This window comes from Cucurbita moschata, unplaced genomic scaffold (assembly GCF_002738365.1).
Source record: "Cucurbita moschata cultivar Rifu unplaced genomic scaffold, Cmos_1.0 Cmo_Scf00001, whole genome shotgun sequence".
NCBI classification, from domain to species: Eukaryota; Viridiplantae; Streptophyta; class Magnoliopsida; order Cucurbitales; family Cucurbitaceae; genus Cucurbita; species Cucurbita moschata.
In genome coordinates, this window is record NW_019268517.1 from 6,385,047 (window position 1) to 6,401,879 (window position 16,833).

Below are 16,833 nucleotides of genomic sequence, written 5' to 3' on the forward strand. Positions count from 1 at the left end.
GCACAACGACACCATTATATGTACACGGGTGCTTTACCTTTACCTGAAAAAGAAGTAGAACATGGGTTGAGTAATTAAAGTACTTAGTAAGTAGCCCCATTGTTAGGGTCGGAAAATACAATCACATGCAATTATGGTGGAACCTATTTTTTCATAAAAGCTATGGGTTAATATAGGCATGGTTGGATGTGTAATACTTCTCTATAGACCCACCACATAGGCTTGTATACATACTCTCTAGGGCTGACTATGGGCTAGTTAAGCTCATGCTGCCGGAAGTCACAAAGAGAAAGAAGCGTGCCTAATATTATGGCATACCTAATATCGTGGTGTATGCGTCCCTAATAATCATACTAGGAAGTATCTCGATGCACATGACATACAAAATGCATGAAGTCCCTTAATTTTAAGTCATAGTATATACTTATGAATCAAATCATACCTCTATTCTTTTCATAACATACGGTTCCTATGAGATATGGCATATGTACACTGGACATATCTTTCATGGTTAACATACATGACTTATTAATATCTCATAGGCATAGTGTGTACATGCTAACATAATATATGTAACATAACATAGGAAGGTTCATGTATCATATAACATTCATATCACAACGTAGTATAATCATATGATAGTATAATTCTTATCATAGTAGAAATCGTCACATAACATATCACGCATTATACACTACAGCATCACAAAATATGACATATACGGGGGTCACAAGGTACGTGTCATTCATACGACATTTAATTCCTCTAATCAAGCCCGTGCGTGTCCAATAGTAGAACCACTTACTAGGTTGGCCTAGGTCGCAGTTACTAACTTATCGTTGGTGCAGCCTGATTCTACTCTTTAAATTTCAGTTCCACCTAAGGAGTTCCACGACATTGTGTTACAACATGTTAACTAATTTAATTCACCTAAGGACATCAATTAACCCACATCATGTTAACTAATTTTCTTCCTCTCGCGTGCAAGCATGGGCTCACTAGGTGGGCTTGCACACCCCTACGCTTGATTCGTCAGGCTAGCACTAGATAACGGACTCTTGCACAACACCACAAAAGGAAAGGACAAACATAACATCATGACGAACATAAAGTGTCGAAAATCATAAGTCATATCATATGCGTCCGTAATCATCATATTGGAGAAGTATTGCGATGCATATGACAGACAATTATGCATGAGGTCCCCATTAACTTATAATCATAACATAATGTATGATGTAAGACAAACCTCTATTCATCTATAACATAAAAAGCTTGTGAACTATGCGAACATAATTCCTATACATTCTTTCACACATAGCATAGCTTCCATGACATGATCTATGGACGTTTATAGATTACAGATTATGAATTTTATAGCTTATCATAACATGACATCACATAGTATGACATGACATAGTGTTTATGGGGTCATGGGACACACGTCATCATACATAACACGATTCATCCAACCAAATCAACAGTAAAGTCACCTACTCGATCATCTTAATTTAATGTCACTAATGTATCTGTAATGAAAGTTCAAACAAATTTTATTCAGTTGGGTTATTAGTACATGTGTATATTATAAGGGGGAGAGAGACGTGTGGGGGAGGGGAAGGTAGGTGAAAAGTACGTGGTTGAGCGTGAAGGCTGCTGCTTGACTTGGCTCATGTCCTTTAACCTTTACTTTTTCTCTAAAAGCTAACCAACCTTACCATTTTCCTGGAAATTATGTTCTTTTACTACAAATAATAATAATTAGATTCAATCTGCAAAAATATATAATACATTTATTATGGTCGTTTTTTTCCCCCTCGTGGAATCTCGGCCTCAACCTCCTCCCCCGCCTTTATAAATCCCCACTTCCATTTTCGCCGGTTCTCAATACCCATTTCCAAGCACACGCGAATTTCCCTGATCCAACCAACCTTTTTGTATCTCTTCATCCATCCCTGCCGATCATGACGGCTCCACAAGACGAAAATTCTGTCGACAGGTAAATTTGCAGGGAACTTCTTTGTTGATTCAATGCTTTTTTTTGTTTTTTCATTTCGTTTTTCTTTTGATTTCTTCGGTGGTTCTCAATCTGAACCTTGTGCAATTTTCTGATGCATTGTGATGGTGGTGGTTGTTGCGATTTGGGCTTTTGTTTATTCATTCCTGCGTTTAGATCTGTTTTACTTATGGGAGTTGATCTGATTTTCAATGAAGTGTCTCTGCATTCTTGCGATTCTTCATGATCCTGCTCATATTGTTACAGGATTTATTGTCTTCTTTTTAATACTCTCTTAATTCAAACCGTGATTCTTCTTTTGGAATTGGTGAAAATGAATTTGGTATTTTAGTTTAGATCACTTTGGGGCTATAAATTTCTGGTATTCTACCGAAGTTTCATGGAGCACATCCTATTATATCCCTACTCCAATTTAAATCAAAAGAGCTAGCTGCTTAAACATGATTGTTTTTGTGTATACCCCAAAAGTTCAAGCTATGTATTGTCGTCAGTGTTCTTTGTTTGTGAGATCCCACCTCGGTTGGGAAGGAGAACGAAGCATTATTGATAAGGGTGTGAAAACCTCTCCCTAGCGGACAGGTTTTAAAAACCTTGAGAGAGATCCCAAAGAGGACAATATCTGCTAGCGGTGGGTTTGTGGGCTATTACAAATGGTATCAGAGCCAGAGCCAAACACCGGGTGATATGCCAGCGAGGAGGCTGAGTCCCAAAGGGAGGTGGACACGAGGTCGTGTGCCAGCAAGGATGCAGGGCCTCGAAGAGGGATGGATTTGAGGGTCCCACATCGATTAGAGAAGGGAACGAATGCCAACGAGGATGCTGGGTCACGAAGGGGGTGCATTGTGAGATCTCACATTGGTTGGGGAGGAGAACGAAACATTCTTTATAAGGGTGTGGAAAACTCTCCCTAGTAGACAGCGTTTTAAAAACCTTGAGGGGAAGCCCGAAAAGGACAATATCTGATGACAGGAGGTTTGGGCTGTTACATCCTTGGCCTGAAGGTATCTGGTAAAAAAATATGTTAAGAACCTGGGAATGTAATGATGTTTTAGAGATTTAACCAAACATGTGGGCTAAATGGAAACATTTAGAACCATAGGAACCAAACTAAAGCGAAACACGAATCTCGGGGACTGACATGATAATTTAAGCTAAAACAGTTTGTGTTAAAAGAAACTCGAGCTCGAGATCAAAGTGTTGTTCATCCCAAGTCTCCAGTCAAACACAAGACTACCAAAGTTAACCAGGCTCCTTTCTAGCTTTCCACTGCTTTAATGGATAATGATTTGGTTTGTTGTCTGTGCTGTTCTGTTTTTCTTATTGCTTGCATTGTGTGGAGCCAGGAAATGCCCTCTCGCCGAGCTAGCTCCCGTGCAAGCAGTTCTATTTGATGTCGATGGAACATTGTGTGATTCGGATCCGCTCCATTACTATGCCTTCCGTGAAATGCTTCAAGAGGTTAGTTCTATTTTCATCATGCTATGAGCCACAAATGAGAAGCCAAACATTTATTGAGCAACTGAAAGAATACATACTGATAGTACAAAAAACAAATGGCCACCAGAAAAGTAGCCACAGATTACAACGAAGGGCTCAACTGTTTGGTACCCAAACTTCAGTACGCACACCGCTCGATACTGTTCTCTTGGGGTTTCCCTTTCGGACTCCCCCTCAAGATTTTTAAAACGCGTTTGCTAGAGAGAGGTTTCCATGCCGTTATAAAAAATATTTCGTTCTCCTCCCCAACCGACGTGGGATCTCACAGTAACAGATGTTGATATGATTTGTAGATTGGTTTCAATGGTGGGGTTCCAATAGATGAGGAGTTTTTCATTAAAAATGTTGCTGGCAAGCATAACGATGATATTGCCCGAGCACTTTTCCCTGATGATTACGAGCGTGGTTTGAAATTTTGCGACGACAAGGAGGCTATGTTTAGGAGGTAAACCTCTCTCTTCACATCATAGATTACATTTATAGGCCTCATCAGACAATATAACCCAAGAATTTAACGCAACAGATTGGTTACCGAACAATTAAAGCCTGTGAATGGCTTGTACAAAGTGAAGAAATGGATAGAAGACCACGGTTTAAAACGTGCTGCAGTTACAAACGCCCCTCGGCCGAATGCCGAGCTCATGATCTCCATGCTTGGTCTTTCGGATTTCTTCGAGGCTGTTATCATAGGTGGTGAATGTGAGCATGCCAAGCCACATCCAGAACCGTATTTGAAGGCTCTTGAAGTACTCAAAGTGTCAAAGGATCACACTTTCATTTTTGAGGTCTGCCTTCTTATGAACTACCACTTTCTTTTCAGGAGCGTGTTCTGAATTTAACCTCTATACTGCTTTGCATTGCTAGGATTCTATATCAGGGATCAAAGCTGGAGTGGCAGCCGAGATGCCTGTCGTCGGTATAGCGACAAGAAATCCCGAGCACTTGTTAATGCAAGCAAAGCCTGCCCTCCTCGTAAAGGACTACGACGACCCGAAATTGTGGGCAGCGTTGGATGAACTCGATAAGAGAGGAGGTAACATTAACAAGGCATGATCCATGTATGGTGTAGTAATTCATAGGTATTCTCTTTAGTACTTGAATAACTTAGCTGTAGAAATGACTTTGTTGTTCTTCAGCTTTGGCTATTGATACCCATCATAATACAATCAAGATAGGATGGTTAATAGATTAGCCACCATTGTTAATCTGCTAATGGTCGTTGGAAGTTACCAGGCAAAATTTTATTTTCTTCAAATAATATTCTACATGTTTTCCTTCTCATAAGACAGGTGTCATTCGACGTTATTTGAAAGACCTTATGACGAATGGGCTCGAGCCCTTGTAATTTTGAGTTTTTCTTGACGATTAAGCTACTGTTTGGGTTCATTGTACAATTGCATCGCAGCTTAAACTTCGTAGCGCTTGAAACTCAAACTAATAATTGTATCAATTTATCTTATATCTATCTGACTTCAGGTGTGTTTGGAAGTGGCTTAAAGTGAAAATTATTTGTTTATAAGTGATTTAATAAAATTAATTTTTATTTAATTATTCTAATGTTTGGTTTTATGTTGATAGAATATCTCTCTACCATCAAAATTGATCCTATCAAATATGAATGATTCTAAACATGCCACCTAAACGGATAAATGATTCTAAACATGCCACCTAAATTATATGAGATTCCAAAGAAATTTAGTCAAACGAAATTAAAAATATTCTTTTTACTACATTTTTCAATTACTCTTACAAAAACAAATATGACTTTATATAGTCTCAAGAGTTGTAAGTTTAATATTTTATGATCATAATTAGCCGTCATGTATAATTAGCAGCTATGTATATTTTATGGTCATTAGCCATTATGTATCCAAAATTTGTAACTATCCACGAAAAATGAAGCTGATTCTTATTTAATGTGGCATGGAATTGCAAGTGATAATTTGAACAATATTTTCTTCACAGCTTCCTAAAGTTTATATTATATGATTGATGTCGTGGTTCATATCAGTTTCCTTAGAGGACTATAAGTTTTGGCACACAACTTCAACGTTCACAAAAAGAAGTGAGTGGGTGGACGTTCGTAGTAACAATTCAGTAGAATTACTCTAACAATCGGAAATGGTAATAATAATAATATTTGGTAACCTATCCCTTCTCCTTCCTTCAATCTCTCACCACTCATTCCCTAAAAATAAATCTGGTAACACAGGAATTTCTTTTATGTAAAAACAACTTGAGATTTTCCACTCATTCCCTAAAAATAAATCTGGCAACACAGGAATTTCTTTTATGTAAAAACAACTCTAGATTTAGTTTAAGCAGAAGTAGTTTGGCAGGGGAGATATGTCATTTGAAGAGGTCAATAGGAGTATGTTAAATCTTCCTTTTATTTTATTAAATAATATTAATTTGGTTACAATTATTTAGTTTTGAAGTAGAAATTAAATTAAAAGAATTTTGTAAGAGTTTTAGGAAATCACAACCTTTTAGATCTCCTCAATTGTTGCAATGATTAAGGTCGTCAATAATTTTATATGAATTATAGGAACATAATATAACAATAGATTAAATTAAAAGCTAAGAATATAATTGTTAACTAAATCGAGAAAGACAAAGAAAATAAGAAAAAATGAAATAGATATGGAAATCCAGAATACTGGAAAAGAAAAGAAAAAAAAAATAATAACAATAAAAAGGAAGATTTGGAAGTAGGAATAGATTCCAATAATATCTCCTTGAAAATAATTACAAGTAACGATGGAAGATTGAGGAAAATTTGTTTAACAGAATTTAAAAATAAATATAAGAGAACATGTAACTCCATTCAATTTTGTCTAACAGTAAATAATAATTACAAGCAAAGGAAAGATTTGAATTTAAAAATAAAACTGTAAATATCTGAAGGCATAGAACTCTATTAAATTTTGTTACAAAGGGAAGATTAAGGAAAGATTTGTTGAATAGAATTTAAAATAAAACAATATCTGAGTTCTATTAAATTTTGTTATAGAGTAAGAATGAAGATTGAGGAAAGATTTGTTGAACAGAATTTAAAAATAAACAATATCTGAACGCATGTAACTCCATTCAATTTTGTATAACAGTAAATATCAGAATTTTAACCATGTGAATAAGAGAAATAATTTTATAGAGTTCAAACTTGAAACTGATGTCACGGGTTCATGTTGGTTGACTTGGATTTCAAAGGATGGAATCGAACTTTCATTAAGGATATATTCGTGACAATGACTTAAGCTAACCAGGTAAAGACCTTATTATCGGCATGGTTATATTTGATGTTGACACGTGCCCTGTGGTTCTGCACGTGTCATATATATTGATATGTGTGAATTGTCTGTGGATCGATATGCTTCCTCTATGTTATATATATGTTATAATATGTGAATTGTATGATAATAATTACAATACGATGTGTTTAATGATATGTTTGAGATAGGATGCACAAAACGAAATGTAACGATAGGAGTAAAATACGTTCATGAAACGTTAAGGTTAGGTTACATACCGGAGTGATATGAATAAGAGAGATTGAGGAAAGAATACGGTTAAGTTACGGGTAGAAAGGGATAGGTTTGTGATAGATTGATAGAACGATAGCATTAGGATTGATAGAACGATAACGTTAGGTTAAGTTATTGTGATGAGATGACTAAGGTACGTTCACGTCATGATATTCTATGATAGGTATAAGAACGTTAAGGCTATGATAAGTTAGAGAACGATATGACTATGAAGTGTTTATGTTATGACTTGTTTATAATATGATACATTGTGATGCAATATGTCATGGTATGATGTGTATATGATGAAATGTTATGTTAAAAGCATTGAACATTATATTAGATCTCTTAAATTGTGTGTATACAGCATGATATGAATGACATGAAATTACGATAAATGACATGAAATATGTCCCGTTAGAATTATGTATGATTTGAGAACGGAAGAATGAGAAACGATATGACATGGATGATGAACGATATTTGAAACGATATGAAAAATGATATGATATGTACATAATGCTAACTAGGTTGTATTAAAGGATAATGAAAATGGAAAAGTTTTGGGACCTCATGCATTATGTGTGCTCATGCATTATGTGTGCTCATGCATTTGGGGGATACCCCTATCCCATCACAAGGGTACGGACGCGTACATCCAATGGTAGGACAACGATTGTTATGATTTGCATAGCGTTGCCGTGACGGTTACTAATTCTAGCGGGTGTTCAGCCTAAGGGGCTCCCAGAGTATGCCCAGCGGTGTGCGAACTAGCTGGTGAGCTCATACTCGCACGTATGGGCTGTGTGTAAAGTATATGGTATACGTCCAAAATTATCCGTTAGGACAACACCGTAGGGAAAACGGAATGAAAGATAGGTCTCATCATCTCATTGCATGTGATTGTTACATTTAACCTCAATAGTGGGGTCACTTACTGAGTATTTCTTTAAATACTTAAGCCATGTGTTACTACATTTTTTAGGTTAAGGCAAGACATTCCTGTACGACTGACGACAGCATCGCAACTTGAGATCATGGCACATGTATAGGATAGTGATATTTATTTTCTTAGACTTTTGGGTCACTTACTGAGTATTTCTTTAAATACTTAAAGCCATGTGCTACTACATTTTTCAGGTTAAGGCAAGACCTTCCTATACGGCTGACAACGGCATCGCAACTCAAGATCATGACACATGCATAGGATAGTGGTATTTATTTTCTTAGACTTAGGCTAGAATAGGATGTTTTAAACTTAAACGCTTATTTATTTTATTTTGAGTCTTTTGTTGTGTCGTTTTAAAAATGTTTTCGAAACACGTAAGTTCATGGCTGTGTTTTAAGATAAAGTTATGTTTTATGAAATTTAAATGAAATCTTCTGCATTCAATGTTTATGGTACGTATACAGTAGTGGCCTTAAATTAAGTAGAAAATTTTGGGTCGTTACAATTACCATCAAGACAACTTAACAACTCAAGCAAGAAAATAAACAAGAGGATGTCCTACTGTAGAAATCGAGCATAAGCAACTTTTGGGGACAAAATTTTTTAAGGAGTGGAGAATTTGTAACACCCGAGCACCGTTGAGAAATTAAATTCCCAATTTTTTTTTCTTGTCAATCTTTAGACGTATTTATTTTCTCACGTAGTTGATTATAAATTACAAGAAAAATACATTTGTAAAAATGGATTAAAACTCTATAACTTTAGTGAAGGAACCAAGTTGATTCGAGTTTTGAATGAGGAGCTATGAAAATATAGGAAGAAATCGCAAAACTAATTGATTCTGTATGATTGCACAAACGGATGAAGGGAGAACACGTGTCAGGCAAAGGGGTAGTGAACATGCCTGGCCCCGGTGGATCCACAACTTTGATCCATGAACTGACCCGTTCGATTGTGCCACATTTTGTGACGACAAAATTCAAAGAGAAACTGCACGCTTCAAGATTCAAACATACGCTATGAGAGTTGAATGCCCAAATTAGAGGTTGCCACATGTCAAGTCGAGACAGCGCATCTCCCTTCTTCAGGCGCGTGTGTACTCGCGTGGGCTACATGTGTGGAGGCTTTCTGGGGCGCGTGTGCAGCGCGTGAGTCTTTCTTTTTACCCCGTTCGACCTCCGATTGTCTGTTTTTCGCTTCAATGATACTAACCCTAATTTTACTTGAATTAGGACATACGTGAGAAATTTAGAAAATTTTGCAACTCTTAACACGTAGAAAAGCTAGCTCAAGAAGGCACACATCATCCAAGTAAGTAGTCACACGAACTTTAGGCAAGTAATACTTATAGGTATCGCAAGGACAGGCTAGCATGCGAGCATTTCTTACCTTAGGTAGTTAAAATATGCATATTTAGGACTTCAAAATGCATTTTTGGATGATAATGTATTATCTAATAGTCATGAAAATTATCGTTATGCCCCTTGAATAAGATTACGAGATGCATACTGATTTTATATTTTCCTCAAAGAGCTAGGAAAAGAAAATGCATGACTAGATAATGAGTCCAGTAATATGGACGAGTATGCTATGTAATATGTAATAAATTACCAAAATGCCCATTTTCACTATGATACTTGTACCATCAAGTTTAGCTTTGGAACCTGTATCATCGAGTCAGGCAGGGGGTTGATTAGGATTATGTGACCTGACCGTTCAAGTGGATTACATTACATTATAAATCTATTCTATGGGGGGACATAGATCACGCAGGTAGTCCTTAGAGTTGGCACACACAGAGGGTCTCTCCCCCGACTTTGGGTGACTATTTGCTCCTATGAAATGAGTTCACCAACCCTAAGTCAAACAGAAGAGTAGTTCACCCCAGAGAACGAACTAGTTGCTTGGCAAATCCGCGATGCTAGAAAAGGGTAATGAAATATGAACCATTATTGGTTTGGTTTGATGAATTCAATGAAGTATGAACGACATGTGCTCTGTGGCCCTCCATGTGTTGTATTTCATGACTGTTTGACATGTATTATATTATGATATGACTTATGTTATGTTGTAAGCTATGCTATTAGATGTTTATGTCATGTTGTGGACCTTGTTGTGACTTCCATGTTATACTATGCATAATATCTGTACATGATATAACAAGCACATTATGTTAGCATGACCACTTCAGGAATATGTAAGCCACATATGTATTTGTGGAAGTTATGTTTATGAAAGAACGAATGTCTGACCTGCATCATACGTTTACACATCCAATTTTTGTCGGGACTAGTGAAAGGATAGGTTACTTTGTTACGTGACCTGCATCATATTCGTTACTTGTTATTTTGAATTTTTTTTTTTTGTTATTTTGTGGTATGATATTGTATGCTTTAAGCATAAGCTCTCGTGGCTTTGCTTTGGGTTTCTCTAGAAAGGCCTCATACCAAGTGAGATAGTATTATTTGATTATAAACCCATGATCATTCTCTAAATCAACCGATGTGGGACTTTCATCCAACACCTCCCCTCGAACAAAGTACGCCTCTCCTCAATCGAGGCTCGACTCTTTTTCTTTTGGAGTCTTAGTCATTTTTTTACTATGCCTTCAAGGAGCCTCAACTCCTTTTCTTTTGGAGTCCTTTGTTAAACATTTGAAGATTCTATTAACCTGACTAAGTTTAGGACATGACTCTGATATCATGTTAGATGAACACGATTCTCCACAATAATATGATATTGTCTACTGTGAGTATAAGCTCTTATGTTTTTGCTGAATTATATATGGACATATAATGGCTATGATACCAAAGAAACGGTATACGTTTTATATATATGAACGTCAAAATAAAATATGAAATAAGATATATAAATGTTATTTCATCTATTAATTTAATATTATTCGTATAATCATATTACTAAAATACTTCAATATTCCAATATACATATCATCTAATACTACTTTGCCAATGCATAAACTATTTTCATTGAAATTATAGATTAAATTACAGGTAAATTTGATCGGTTAAAAAATAATAACCGTATTTGCGTTGGTCAATTACCACATCTATTTATTTTGATATGTAAATTTGTAAATAAAATTTTATTTGTGTATATATATAAATCGTAAGATTGTGTGCGAGTAAAAATAGATTCTTATTCAGAGAAAAAATACGTTTATCTCCGTAGCCAAACACGAGTTCCACGCGCCACACGTGCATTTTAACAGCTAACGGTGTTAGCTTGACACGTCACGGTGGGACCATATAACTTTATCCAATCAGTTCGGCCGGTGAAGCTAAACACCCCCAATTTTCTGTCTCAGAAAATATAATTATAATTTTTTATATTTTTAAACAAAAAATATATATTTGTTTTACTTTCTCCGCTTCCTCTTTCAAGTTTCATTCCTTCTCTCTTTCGGAATGCCACGCCAAACCCTAACCCTAATTTTAATCCCAATTCTTCCAAACCTCGAACTCCAACCCCCTAAATCTTGATTCTTCGTCTTCTATTTTGATTTGGGATTGATATTGTTGTTATTGGTCTTCAATTGCCATGGATTCGCAGCAGAACAATTTGTTTGAAACGGCATCTCAACCTGACACGGGAAATGACGCCTACACATTTCTTGAGTTCAATACACAGGGGGAAGACTTCGATTATCCAGAATTTCGTGACCCAATTAGGTCCCCTGTAGCGTGGCCGACTCCTTCCGATTCGTTAGCCGATCATACGGACCGCGGTGGGGGGTCGGACCACCAGTCTGATGCGTCTCCGGTTTCGGCTGCGCCGGGAAGTGCTACGAAAGGCCGGACTGGAGGTGGTTCCGGGAATAGTGGTGGTAATAATCAAATGGTTGACGCATTGACGGCCGGGATGAGTGGGTTGACGTTTGAGGATGCTGGAGATGATGATAATTATGAGTTTGGGAAGGGGAATTTCACGGAGCATGCTTGTAGGTATTGTGGGGTTTCGAACCCAGCTTGCGTTGTGAGGTGTAACGTACCGTCGTGCCGTAAATGGTTCTGTAATTCGCGAGGGAACACGTCTGGGTCGCATATCGTGAATCATCTGGTATGTTGTTTGGGAGTTCACCACTATGTTGTTGTTATTTGTTTTGGTCTGTGCCCGCCCCGTGGTTCTTCCGTTCACGGAAAATTTCAATTTTTTTTTTTTTTTTTTTTTTTTACATAAGAATGCGGATTTATTTTTCTTTCGTTTGGCGGAAATTCGACGATTATCAATTGCCTGGTGAATGTTCGAAGAACATGTGGAAATTGTTGCTCCTCACATGGAAGTTGTGGGCGTACTATCCTGTTTGCCTAGGTGAAATTGATATGAGAAATGGCGCTCTGTATTTCTTTGCTTGTCGGTTGTTTTTTTCGGTGTCGCGAGTGGGGAGTGCTACTTGCACCATGTTGCATGTCTACGTTTTTATGCTTTGCTGTATTTTTGTCGATTATATATCTTTTTCATTGTTCAATGTCAGTAATAGTTTTCTTGTTTTTCAGGTTTTAATGGACTTTAAAATTAGATTAAATATAGCTTTATTCTTATGCAGCTGTAGTAGTTAAATATTGGAAGGAAGATGAAACTGGTTTTTGTACTTTTTGCACCTTGAGGATTTTTTGAGGGGTGGAGTACTCGTGTGATGTTCTATGGGAAAATATTAGGTTCAATACCTACTTATGGGCAGTGACTACTTAGGCCTTTTGTAATTACCAGTGCCTTTCTGTAGGTGTGAGCTCCTCTTGCATGGGGTTTTTTTATGCTTCCATATTTCTTAATGAAAGCTTGGTTCCTTGTAGAAAAATTGGTTTTTGTGTACGTAGAAAATAAAGCATTTTTTTACTTTTGATGGCGTATCAACTTTTCATTTATAATTTCTGTAATTTCACGCATAGTAAAAGTATTTCCTACATAAAAATTATGATTAGAGAACTCACATTAGCTATTCTGTTGAATGACACAATGATATTAGGTCCGGGCTAAACATAAGGAAGTTTGTCTTCATAAAGACAGTCCTCTGGGAGAAACAATTCTTGAGTGTTACAATTGTGGATGTCGAAATGTTTTCCTCCTTGGATTTATCTCTGCAAAGACAGAAAGTGTGGTTGTTCTACTTTGTAGGGAACCTTGCTTAAGTGTAAATGCTCTGAAGGATATGAATTGGGACTTGAGTCAATGGTGCCCTCTAATTGATGATAGGTGCTTCTTGCAGTGGCTGGTTAAGGTTTGTGTATCTTGCCGGATTTATATCTTTTTGATATGTGGTAATGTGATGTATTGTGTCACTGTCATACAACCTCTTTGTTATGTAGATTCCTTCTGAGCAAGAGCAGTTGAGGGCACGCCAAATTAGTGCACAACAAATAAATAAGATTGAGGAGCTTTGGAAGACAAACCCAGATGCGTCACTTGAAGATCTTGAAAAACCTGGTGTGGATGATGAACCACAGCCTGTAGCATTGAAATATGAGGATGCATATCAGGTGTGCTTGTTGGCTCGGTGTTTGTGTTTATATTCAGTTCGCAGTAATTTTGGTGAAGTTGCATTTTCTTTGATACCTGTAGTATTGACGAGGTGACATTTTGTCTTTCCTGTTATAGTATCAAAATGTATTTGCACCTCTTATCAAGCTGGAAGCCGACTATGATAAGGTATTGTACCAGGACTCCTTATGTCTTCCATTTTAAACAAAAAAATAAGTAGGTCTAGAACAATTTCTAAGTTCATTATCCCTTAATTTTTAGCTTGCCTGATTTTTATTTCCTTAAATTTAAATGGATGTAATATTAACTTGTCCTTTGAAAGATCTGCATAATATGATGCTCCATTTTTGTATTAGATGATGAAAGAATCTCAAAGCAAGGATAATGTCACCGTACGCTGGGACATTGGCCTTAACAAGAAGAGGGTAGCCTATTTTGTCTTTCCAAAGGTACTTTTGGTGTTTATTATTTGTTAAATGGTTAAATGGTTAAATGGTTAAATGGATGCTTTGATCTCCTTGTTTTCTCTTGATTTCTAAGCTGCTTGATTTGTTGGTATAGGAGGATAATGAGTTGCGTCTTGTACCTGGAGATGAATTGAGGTTACGTTATTCTGGTGATGCAGCTCATCCAGCCTGGCATTCTGTGGGACATGTGGTATGCACCTTTTGATTTTAAGTCTTCAGGTTTGAATAACCTCATTCAAGTAGTTGTGGGTTTAAAATCCTTTAGGTTGCTTACTCGAATACTGCTCCACATTTTATTGATTTTCTAATGTACAGTTCTCTTTTCGTAAAATAGGTAACGGTAAGTTCCTTGTGGTTTTTTTATGAAAGAAAAATAGTCAGGAATAGAAAATGCTTCAATAGTATATTTACTGATAAATTCACAGCTAAAGTGCTTGATATATTTGCAGCTGTAGTTACTTTTGTTCTTTCTACCGGACTTCTTTTCTTATATTTCCATGACACGTCAGACATTTTAGTGATCTTGTACATTAAAAAACTGAAATGTCTCTTGAACCGGCAATGTATTGTATTGACATAACCTTGTTTTCCTATGTTAGATCAAGCTAACTGCACAGGAAGAGGTTGCACTTGAGCTTCGTGCTAGTCAGGTAGCACTCAACTTTGGTGTTTAGTTTTTGCTGGGTTAATTTGTTTGTCAGTGATTATTTTATGTATTGGTATAACAGGGGGTTCCAGTTGACATCGTCCATGGTTTTAGTGTTGATTTTGTGTGGAAGAGTACAAGCTTTGACCGAATGCAGGGAGCTTTGAAGACATTTGCAGTTGATGAGACCAGTGTTAGTGGGTAAGAACTGTCTACTGTTTGGGGATAAAGGATTTTGTTTCTATTAGGTTCTATCAGCCTCTTTATGATTCTTGAATAATTCTTCCCCAGTACTAGTAAATGAACTATGGAGGTTTTATTCATATAAGCAATGGTGACCGAAATAATTCTTCCCCAGTACTAGTAAATGAACAATGGAGGTTTTATTCATATAAGCAATGGTGACCGATATGTGTATTTCAACAAGCTATGACAATGCACTTTATGATGCCTTATGTGCAGTTATATCTACCATCACTTATTAGGACATGAAGTGGAAGTCCAGATGGTTCGCAATACACTTCCTCGTCGTTTTGGTGCTCCTGGTCTCCCGGAGCTCAATGCATCCCAAGTATGCTCCTAGAAATAAACTACCTCAATTTTGTTTCACTTTAATTTTCTATGCCATGTTGTGTTGTGTGAAAGAGGTGTATCGTTTATCGAAGAGTAATCTGGTTCTTGTTTAATACTATTGGAGTTTGGAGATCTTTGTTTTTGTTCTGGTTCTTGTTTAATACTATTGGAGTTTGGAGATCTTTGTTTTTGTTTTTGTTTTATTTTCGTCGAATTGGGGAGTTCTTGTTGTGGTATAGAATGATCCACAATAGGGGCTGGTCTTTTGTTCTCTTCCTCAACGTGTTCATATTCTCTTTATGATGGTATTTAGTCCTTACTTTGTTTATAGAAATGAACCAATGCTTTGTATACTTAAACATTGGGGTCCTTTTTTTCCATTTGAGATCTGCATACTTCTAAGAGCACTGAATGTTAATTTTTAACATGCTTTCTTGTTGAAGTAACCATTTATATTGAGCCTATGTTTTCTTAAGATCATATTGTCTTTTTTGTAATAGTTTGAGAAATTATCATTTTTTTTCAATTTATGAGAGTTGAGATTTATTACAGGTTTCCATTCATGTTAATGATGTGACTAAGTTAGGTTCTTTTTAATCTGAAGTTAAAAACTCCGGCCACATTTTCTTTATTGGTAGGTTTTTGCTGTAAAAAGTGTTCTCCAGAAGCCAATAAGCTTGATTCAGGGTCCTCCGGGTACTGGGAAAACTGTAACTTCTGCTGCCATAGTGTATCATATGGCCAAACAAGGCCAAGGGCAGGTTCTGGTCTGTGCGCCCAGTAATGTGGCTGTGGACCAGCTGGCAGAGAAGATAAGTGCAACTGGGTTGAAGGTAATGAACTAGCATTTACTCTCTTCTACTGGGCCTCACATTTCTTATTATGTTTGTCAACTGTCATAGTTCATCATCTGGTATTTCTTGTGCAACCTTTTCGGCGTGGCTGCACTGTGTTTATTAGAGCTTATTGCAATATAAATTAAATATCATTCACAATTTCTCCCTGCTTTCTGAATCAAGGTTGTTAGACTATGCGCAAAATCAAGAGAAGCTGTAAGTTCTCCTGTGGAACACTTGACCCTTCACTATCAGGTATTTGATCATTGTGGATTGTATCCTCAGTTGCTCTATGACTAAGAGCTCATTTTCATGTTTGTACCAAGTCTGATTGTTTAAATCTCTTAATAGGTTCGACATCTTGACACATCTGAAAGAAGTGAACTTCATAAGTTGCAACAATTGAAAGATGAACAAGGTCTGGGTTATTCTCTATAATTTACATTTTTAAAATAAAAATTTTGATTGGATGGAAAATTCCCCAAAAATGGAGGGGAGGGGATGTAGTCGGAAACTGTAATTAGTAATTTTTTCTCTTTTGTATTTTAAATGGGAAAATTTTTCTAACAAATATTTTATTTAGGAGATTCCTCATCCTCTGATTTCTCCGAAATGTTATTGTCCATCAGTAGAAATTGTTTTGTTGTTTAAGAAAACCATTTGGTGAATGTTGATTATTCTAGGACTCCAATGAAACACTGATTAGTTGGATATGTTTTTGTCTACTTATTGTTTGCTTTAATTAATGGTCCAACCAGCGTGAAGGCAAATAAAAGTGAGCACTGTCCATGGCTTCTAAGATGGCTGATGTTCTCTTTTTTTTTTTTT

The 16,833-nt window shown here is 36.6% G+C and overlaps 2 protein-coding genes across 7 annotated transcripts in view; both read left to right on the forward strand.

Moving 5' to 3' along the window:
* Window positions 1–1,831: 1,831 nt before the first annotated feature.
* Window positions 1,832–16,833, forward strand: part of LOC111443283 (haloacid dehalogenase-like hydrolase domain-containing protein Sgpp) — a 21,203-nt gene continuing 6,201 nt past the window's right edge. The window contains exons 1-6 of one of the 2 annotated variants that reach the window (XM_023081153.1): window positions 1,832–1,999; window positions 3,361–3,475; window positions 3,808–3,959; window positions 4,038–4,299; window positions 4,379–4,579; window positions 7,343–7,350. In XM_023081153.1, the coding sequence (XP_022936921.1) occupies window positions 1,965–1,999; window positions 3,361–3,475; window positions 3,808–3,959; window positions 4,038–4,299; window positions 4,379–4,567 (753 nt within the window). In that variant the 5' untranslated portion in view covers window positions 1,832–1,964 and the 3' untranslated portion in view covers window positions 4,568–4,579; window positions 7,343–7,350. Of the gene's footprint in view, window positions 2,000–3,360; window positions 3,476–3,807; window positions 3,960–4,037; window positions 4,300–4,378; window positions 4,795–7,342; window positions 7,351–16,833 lie in introns of those variants that run through there. The other variant, XM_023081075.1, reaches the window with a different exon arrangement.
* LOC111442920 (regulator of nonsense transcripts 1 homolog) overlaps window positions 11,363–16,833 on the forward strand; it is a 12,688-nt gene continuing 7,217 nt past the window's right edge. For all 5 annotated transcript variants that reach the window (XR_002710412.1, XR_002710417.1, XM_023080516.1 and 2 more), the window contains exons 1-12: window positions 11,363–12,064; window positions 12,972–13,223; window positions 13,312–13,482; window positions 13,601–13,651; window positions 13,840–13,932; window positions 14,045–14,140; window positions 14,550–14,600; window positions 14,679–14,797; window positions 15,059–15,167; window positions 15,808–16,002; window positions 16,189–16,260; window positions 16,357–16,423. Coding sequence is in view for 3 of the 5 variants with exons in the window: in XM_023080516.1 (XP_022936284.1) it covers window positions 11,546–12,064; window positions 12,972–13,223; window positions 13,312–13,482; window positions 13,601–13,651; window positions 13,840–13,932; window positions 14,045–14,140; window positions 14,550–14,600; window positions 14,679–14,797; window positions 15,059–15,167; window positions 15,808–16,002; window positions 16,189–16,260; window positions 16,357–16,423 (1,795 nt within the window). In the remaining 2 variants the exon portion in view is untranslated. The remainder of the gene's footprint in view (window positions 12,065–12,971; window positions 13,224–13,311; window positions 13,483–13,600; window positions 13,652–13,839; window positions 13,933–14,044; window positions 14,141–14,549; window positions 14,601–14,678; window positions 14,798–15,058; window positions 15,168–15,807; window positions 16,003–16,188; window positions 16,261–16,356; window positions 16,424–16,833) is intronic.